The sequence below is a fragment of the Triticum dicoccoides genome, chromosome 2B, assembly GCF_002162155.2.
Source record: "Triticum dicoccoides isolate Atlit2015 ecotype Zavitan chromosome 2B, WEW_v2.0, whole genome shotgun sequence".
Taxonomy (NCBI): Eukaryota; Viridiplantae; Streptophyta; class Magnoliopsida; order Poales; family Poaceae; genus Triticum; species Triticum dicoccoides.
The window spans coordinates 31,265,225-31,273,381 of record NC_041383.1 but is presented as its reverse complement, the minus strand read 5'-3'; the positions used below and the strand labels follow the sequence as shown (position 1 = coordinate 31,273,381).

Sequence of the window (8,157 nt, the reverse complement as noted above, 5' to 3'; positions counted from 1 at the left end):
GGGCTCGGTTGGACCAGATCGCACCGTCGGTCGAAATGGAGCCCACACACTCTTCCGTGAGCTTAGCCCCTCTGCAGCTCACTCTACTAACGTATGTACGTTTTCCCAAAATTATGTGTAGACATCTAACAACATAGCTAGGCCCTGGCGCCGCCACTATGTGCCACCTCAACCCATGAATTCCTACTTGAAGAGCACCGCTGCCAACCCATACTCCCAGTCATCGACCTAATAAAGCATCACGACCAAGTCTATAACCTCCATCTATTTTTCCTTTGCAATTGCGGTACCCATCACAGGCTCTATGTCAGCCCGTCCTTTGGTATCCTGACCCCGACCTTGACAAACTCAACACCATGATCCACGATTTGTGGGATGGCCTCCTCATCGCCTCCTTCCATGAGCGTAACGAACCCTACATCGTATTATCCCATGAGTGTGGTGGACTATTCGACATCAACAACCCCAGTACATGACAGTGTGCTCCCCTCCCATTGCTTCTTGAACCAAACCATGGGCGATTGTTCAGAACTAGCATACTAGCTTCTACCAGCATCCTCCATCTGAAAAATGACGGGTACTCTGCTTAGTATGGAGAATGAAAGATGATGGTTATACTTTCAATGTTAATTTTTACCTGACAGGCCGATGCCACTAAGCCTAGGGTAGCGACTGGAGTAAAGTCGTAACAAGTTAGTTGTAATGGAAGGTGCAACTAGATCACATTCTTTTCAGGGCGGACAACCGCTAATGGAGCATTCACTAGATGGATCATCTACTCTTCTAATGCGCATGTGTCCCACAGTGGCAGGCAACATTTGTGCTTGGTGCAACATTGTAATATTTTTGGCAATGCAATAGTATTCAACATGTGGCTATGTAGAAATGGTAAGGTTTTTAACAACAAAAGTATTTCTCTTATGCAGGTTATTTACAGATGTACCGGGACTCTTCGTTTATGGTCCCCTCTATAACGCGTGGAGAATCGAGACCTGTTTACGGAGGTGTTTACACGATTGGCGGCTACAGTGAGGGATACTTTTATCCAACATGGGTTGCAACAAGATCTTAGGATTGGCCCCCCTCTGCTTTAAGCGTTATACGGACTCTACATGTTTCTTTCTATTTCGCCTTTTTATTTTTCATTTCTGTGTGAGGACTTTGTTTGGCTGTGTGCATCTTACTGATGCAGAGGCCAGGTGTATTGCTTAATTTTTTTAAGTAATAAAACGCCCCTTTTAAAAAATAGTGTTCAACACCGTGGCTGAAACATTCTGATCGATGCTTTGTCCATCCCTACATTATCTTCAGGCATCACCGGTGAGATGGGTAATGCGCTTGTGATGTGTGCCGGTTATGATGGCATCATATTGTAGATGCTTTTGTGATGTGAGATCCGAGGTAAAGGTTTGGGCCTTAAGGTCTTGGATTGATTTGTAGACACAGGAGGTGTCACCACAACTTGATCTAAATGTGAGACGTCTAAGGAGGATTGCTATGCTCAACGAGCATGAGTTGCTGATCGAGCTTCATGGGTGTGTTTTGCACTACATATTGATGACAAGCTTCTAGGATTTTGTGAAATGCGACCAGGGCGAAAACAACAACAACACGTGAATTACTCGGTATCGTTTCCATGACAACATTTGTTCGACGTCAGTTCTTTGAGATGCAATAAGATTGATGAAGATGAGATGTGTTATTGCGTTTTCATGGACGTAGAATGATATGCTTCCTTTTTACCTTGTAATATATTTTTGAAATCTTTGTCCTGTTTGTTGCATCTTTCTAGTGCTATGTATGTAACCAGTAGATGTATTTGGATTGGATATATATTTTGGTTGGGATATATCTCTACTCCTAATGTTTCAGTTGGTAGTCTCCATTCACCGGTTAATTTTCGTCCCACCACGTCTGGTTAGCTGGTTTATTTTCATCCTCACTCCCACCTCGTACGTAACAGCGAACCCCCAGCTGGTTCCAGTGACGATTTCCTCCTCCCACACGGCCGATCGAGGAAAAAACGATTAGAAAATAAAATCTACGAAAATAAACCCACGAAAAAAACCAGGGCAGCCGCCCACTGTCCACCCAACCAGCCGCCCGCCGCCGCTATCTTCCTCCTCTCCCGATTCCTCCAAACCAGCCGCCGGCCTCCAACCCCACCGCCCACCTCGTCTTCCCCAACCTTCCCCCTCTGTCGGCGCCCCCTTCCCTCCCCTCCCATTCTCTCCTCCTACGAGCTCCGGCCGCAACAAGATCCGCCACGGTAGAACCGCTGCTTCCGCATCTGTGCCATCCTTGAGCTCCACAGCCACGCACAGGCAGAGGAGGAGGTTGGAGGCCTCTGCCTTCCACCGTCCGCATCCCCACCATTTCCTGCCCTCACGTCCGATCCGGATGCCGCACTCCTCGCCACTACGTGAATCCCCTCTTGCCGCTGCGTGAATCCCCTCCGCCAGATCTCATGGTCCTCGCCATCGCATCGGGGGTCTGGGTCGCCATGAGAAAACATGGGAGAAGCTAAACATGGTCTTGCTTTCATACCAATATCACAGCACAAATTGGTAATTTGAATACTGTTTGTAGTTTTCACCCTCGTAATTTGAATACTTTCTTCAATAGCAAGGTCTGTACTCTGTACTGATACATTATGTAGCAACACTTTGTTTGTGCACTATCCTGTTCATGATGTTTGCTTGATGATATAGCAACAATTTTACTTCATCTCTTTAGTTATACTTCTCTCGGGCTGACAAATTTCAATGCAGGCAGGGGTCTGGAAGTGCATGCCGCAGTACATATGGTGGGTTTGTGAAATGGTGTATGGGAAAAGTAAGTGATCTCTTGGTTAAGGCAGAGAAATTGAATTGGTTAAAATGCATGTTTTTCTATTGTAAAACGATTGAGTTTGACCCTATACTTGTAGAATGATGATGGAAGTGACAGTATGGCAGTACAGCTTGTTGACGAATCACATTGGGATGATCTTGTTATAATCATAGCAGTGGTATGTCAATGTGATCTCTGTTGTATAACAGATATTGCTCATCGAGTCATGGTTCCATTAACACCAATCCTTAACTATATAGTGACACCGTTTTACCATTTTTATCCCAACATCTTTCTCTTATTATGTTGCTTTGTGGAATTAGGTCAGTTCAAAGCAGAAGGAAACCAGTAGCACCAGTGGGATGCGGGACACTGTTGAAACAAGCCCCCTCTTGCAGTACAGGGCCCAGGTGATTGCATTTTCATCTTTAACTTGTTTTTGGCACATATAGTACAATTTCTTTTACGAATCATCGAGGAAACAAAATATCCCTCCTCTTGTGTGGACCCTCAAGTTTTGTTGTTTCAATTTTATATCAAGTCTTTTGGCCATTTATCTCTTTAGCTGCAGCTTACTGTTTCTTGCTCTCACTCTGCACTGCACTACTTTTTCTTGTATTCCAGACTGTAGTGCCAGGTCGCATATTGAAAATGGAAGAGGCCATCAAGAATCGTGATTTTGAATCCTTTGCCAGGTTAACTTGTGCAGATAGCAACCAGTTTCATGTTGTATGTTTGGTCACGAGTCCTCCCATCTTCTACATGAATGATACGTCACACAGGTAGTTTTTTGGCAGTCCTGATTTTGAGGTTCTGTTAGTACTGAAATCCCAGAGTTGAGGATCGCTCTTTCAACCAACTGCAGGATAATTAGCCTTGTGGAGAAGTGAAACCACTCGGAAGGAACCCCACAGGTATATTCTGTTCCTGTTTAACACTTGCTACCTTGTTTTAAATTCTTCTGACCTGCGTCGGTGCTGCATATAAAAAAAGGGGCAGCCCCAGTGCATGTAGCTCCCGCTTGCGCAGGGTCTGGGGAAGGGTCCGACCACTTTGGGTCTATTGTACGCAGCCTTTCCCTACATTTCTGCAAGAGGCTGTTTCCAGGACTTGAACCGGTGACCTCATGGTCACAAGGCAGCAGCTTTACCACTGCGCCAAGGCTCCGCGTCGGTGCTGCATATAGGGTTCTAAAATAAGGTTGGTTAAGCTTTGTTATGATATGCCAGTACAATAAGTTTTCACTGCATTGGATATAACATATTTAACTAGCATCACACAATGAAGTAATTTAACTTAATTTAAAAGAGCAACAAAATTATTGCCATCTTTCTGTAAAAGGTCTAGAAAATACGAGTTTAAGCTTCCAATCCTTTGGTTCCTAGGGAACATATAGTTCAGTTTGAACAGTTCATGATGAAAACATATTACTGCTGGTATTGGTTCTGGAGCAGTCAATTTTTTGAATACTTCTATTATTTCTACTGGGTATGATATCTCCTCCTAATGTCTCAGTTGGTACTCTCCGCTCACCGGTTAAATTTCGTCCCACCAAACCTGTTTTTTTTCGTACCTCCTCCCACCTCACTGTGAGCCGCGTCGAATCAAAAAAACCTCGTAGCGACCCCCCACGCAGTCCAGTTGCTATCCTCCCGTCGCACCCAAGAAAAACAGATGAAAAAAATCTACAAAATAAAACCTACGTAAATTAACCAACGAAAAAAACCCCAAACCAATCGCACGCGCGCGGAGGCCTCCCACCCTCGAGCGAGAACCACTCGCACGCACGACTCTCTGCCCTCGTTCGTCGCTGCCGCCGCTCCATCCTTCGCCGCCGCCCTCGCACATCAAAGCCGGCGTCGCTCCATTCTTCACCTCCGCTCCAGATCCGAGCCGCCATTGAGCCCTTCTACATCAGTGACCAGTTAAGGTCGGGGCATGGCACTATCCATCTTCCCACGTGTAGGGCGGCCAGTGCCCGCGTCCGTGTATGGCTCTGATTCGATCCGATGTGCTTGTTTTTTCCAGACATGGCCGCGCTGTATGAGTCACCGGCGGCCGGCTGCGTGCTGGAGGTGGACGCGGCGCTGCTCGCGGAGATGTGTGGCCGGATCGATGAGGAGACCAAGAAGTTCGACGAGAAGTGAGTAGATCTCTCCGACCTACCCTTTTTCATGCTCGAATTTTAGGCTACTTTCTAGGGTTTCAAATATTAGTGTCGTTGATGCATCTTAATATACGGGATTGATATACTTCGAACACCCCAGATAGATTATCTGATAATTTATCCCTGAGAAACCTGCAACATTACAAGATCTAGACTCTATAATGGTGGAATTCTTCATTTGTTCTTGATGCTCCTGTTGTTTCTGAGCATCTTCCAGCCGCTCTTGTGAGATCTGGAGGCAATCAAAAGCAGGAAGGGGAGATCGATGCTTGGGGTTGACATCCAATGACCCAGGCATCACCCTCTCCTGACGTCTTACTACAAGCCCACAGCCACTGCCTCCTCGATCTACGCTAGCCTGCAGCAGCAAGGTCAGCCCCCCACACTCTGCATTTTTTCTTCAGGTCTTGGCACAGGAAACTGAAAAGGAGATGCTCCTAAAGTCACCACATTTAGGAAAACATAACAAGTCAGAGAATTTTAAGAATTGTTGTCTTTTGCTTGTAGATTTGGATTCATCATGACTTATCTAAGCAGAGAGATCATAGCACTGATTTACGTGACCTCAGACCACTTGAGCACCGAGCAGTCTCTTCCTACAGAACAAATAGGTGAAATGGAAAATAACTTCAGCCGGTAATTTGGTATTTAGCTACATTCAAGGAGACAATGTACTGTGTATTCAGTTCGAATGCAGAAGAAGAATAGGACACCTCATTTCGTTACATTAAAAATCTTATTTTGTTTCTCCCCCCCTGCAAGAAGCCTTTTCACCTCATACACCCCCACCGTCAGCAGGTAGCAGATTCATGTAATAGCCCCTCTCTCCCTAATCCCTTCTCAGTCCTATGTTTGGCACCAATTACGAACAATTCAACTTATTTTGTGGGTATATTAAACTGCATCACACAAACTAAGCAATGTAGACAAATCTATGTTAACACCAACAGAGCATGCATTATTTAATTTTTTGGGGGACTTAATTCATTGAATTTTTTTGCGGAGACTTAATTCATTGATGCAATCCATATCTTGTACTTCTTTAAAACAAGATGTTTCTTCTTGCAGAGGGATTTCCTGACAATCAAATGCAAAGTTTGCCACTTGCACTACTGATTATATATGTTGCATAGTGTACCAATTTGATGATGTGCTCATGACTGATCTTCCTTGGACAGAACAAGGAATTTAGGTATAACTCCACTCATATATAGATACCCATCTTATTTCTTCAAGCTATCTTTTAACGCTGAGCTCTCGTGTCATCCTATTTTCTACTTCCTCCGTCGCAAAATAAGTGTCTCAACTTTGTACTAACTTAGTTAATAAGTGTCTCAACTTTGTACTATCTTAGTTAGTACTCCCTCCGTAAACTAATATAAGAGCATTTAGATTACTACTTTAGTGATCTAAACGCTCTTATATTTGTTTACAGAGGGAGTACTTTGTACTAAATTAGTTAGTACAAAGTTGAGACACTTATTTTGGGTCGGAAGGAGTACAATCTATGTTATTCCTTTTCTTCCATTCATTACTTAGCATTATATTCTTTGTATATATGCATCTCAAGTTTGTTGTGTTTGAAAGATGACTAAGAGTAGCAGTAATATCGTATGACCAGATTAATTAATATTCCAACCACCAATCATGGCTACTAACTACAAAGGAAAGCAGTCATATACTCATATGTGTACCTTCACTAAGAGTAGCAGTGCCTGGAGTTTAGATATTGCAGACTGTAGTGTTGTGGTCAATAAATCATGTCAAATGTTGTAGGGTGCTCCAAGTAATGAGCTTGATGCTGCTTCAAGGCTGGAAGAGACATTCAACTTCTAGCATACTACAAGTCCTGATGTAGCTAAGCTTTTTCACATTGACCCTGAAGCCAAGTGCACCTCTCTAGTCTTTGTTGGAGCTGATTGCCAACTCCTCTTCTTCTTCGTCTAGCTTCCTCTCAAAGCTCACGCAAGAACAAAAGAACACAAATATTTGGTGGCCGCTGTATCACACAGCCGACCCTTTTCTCTTCTCTGTATACTTTTCTCAAAGCAAATATGCGTACAAGTGCTTAAGTAGACTCAGCCCACGCAGCCGGGCCACACACTCGCCCACTAACTGCATGCACGCACCCACTCACACCACTAACTAATGACCTGATCTTCTCCTAGAATCACTCTAGGAACCACACGACCCGGCCACTCATGCAACAACAGCTAGCAACCTCGGACATGCATACACAGCAGCCTCTCGCCACCGTTCGGCATATCTCGCCATGCGCCATATCTCACGGCTCCTCGCATCTCACCTCCTGCATGTTCTCCGAGGCTCCACCTGCTACAACTACCTATATGCATGGACAAGCAAACTAATATGCAGATACATGTGAATCAAGATTAACAAAGCTAACAGTCTTGCCTTGCTGAAGAAAGAGGAGGAGAAGTTGAACGTATAAGGTATTTTCATCACTAACTTGGTTCAGCTTCCAGCAGCCTTTCTATGTATATTAGATGATTTTGGCCTATGAATTCGATATAAATGTACCATTCATTGTGCTGACAGCGAGTTCAGAGCAATCTGCCATTGCCGAATTCATGTCAGTTAACACACTTCCACTGATCACGACCCTCACACAGGAAAATGCATCTGCGATATTTGATAGTCCAGTCAAGAAAGAAATTTGTTCTCGTCCTCCTCTATTTTGCAATAACTCGTTCAGTTTGCGTCGATCCTTCGTTTCCTTTTCCTATCAAGGCTGGTAGTTATTCCTCTTCTTGATTGTTTTGTGTGTTGTCACATGCGTCGTGGCCGGAGGCCACGTGAAACCCACCTCCGCCGCCAGGGGCGACCACTATTTCCTCTTGCTTCACTGCCTTGTAGCCAAGGAGATCATGCCTCTTGCTTCACTGCCTTGTAGCCAAGGAGATCATGCGCATCCTCCTCTGGGGCATTAGTCCCGGTTCGTGCGCCCAGGGGCCACGTGGGCCATTTGTTCCGGTTCGTCTAGACCTTTTAGTCCCGGTTGGTGCCACGAACCGGGACTAAAGGATGCGATGCCCATTAGTCCCGGTTCGTGGCACCAACCGGGACTAAAGGGTTAGACCTTTAGTCCCGGTTCATGCCACGAACCGGTACTAATGGGGTTTGAGGCATTAGTACCG

General features: G+C 44.9%; 1 protein-coding gene and 1 long non-coding RNA gene across 3 annotated transcripts; both read left to right on the top strand.

The window, feature by feature from the left end:
• The first annotated feature begins 2,112 nt into the window (after positions 1 to 2,112).
• Positions 2,113 to 3,873, top strand: LOC119361955 (diphosphomevalonate decarboxylase MVD2, peroxisomal-like). Its single transcript, XM_037627130.1, has 7 exons — positions 2,113 to 2,567; positions 2,772 to 2,835; positions 2,930 to 3,010; positions 3,156 to 3,242; positions 3,457 to 3,614; positions 3,698 to 3,746; positions 3,826 to 3,873. The coding sequence occupies exons 1-6, from the start codon at positions 2,530 to 2,532 to the stop codon at positions 3,720 to 3,722; spliced, it is 453 nt and encodes a 150-aa protein (XP_037483027.1). The 5' UTR covers positions 2,113 to 2,529; the 3' UTR covers positions 3,723 to 3,746; positions 3,826 to 3,873.
• Positions 3,874 to 3,900: 27 nt separating this feature from the next.
• LOC119361957 lies at positions 3,901 to 7,926 on the top strand. Of its 2 annotated transcripts, XR_005173040.1 has the most exons (6): positions 3,901 to 4,762; positions 4,861 to 4,975; positions 5,217 to 5,370; positions 5,507 to 5,610; positions 6,068 to 6,191; positions 6,776 to 7,926. It is a non-coding gene; the product is annotated as an uncharacterized LOC119361957 (long non-coding RNA). The 2 variants fall into 2 exon arrangements; XR_005173041.1 differs by lacking the exon at positions 5,507 to 5,610.
• Positions 7,927 to 8,157: the final 231 nt, after the last annotated feature.

Coding starts and splice junctions, on each gene's coding strand:
- LOC119361955 (XM_037627130.1), top strand. CDS start 2,530: ATGGTCTTGCTTTCATACCAATATCACAGCACAAATTG. Junction 3,011..3,155: donor TTGTTATAATCATAGCAGTG/GTATGTCAATGT, acceptor TTGTGGAATTAG/GTCAGTTCAAAGCAGAAGGA. Junction 3,243..3,456: donor TCTTGCAGTACAGGGCCCAG/GTGATTGCATTT, acceptor CTTGTATTCCAG/ACTGTAGTGCCAGGTCGCAT.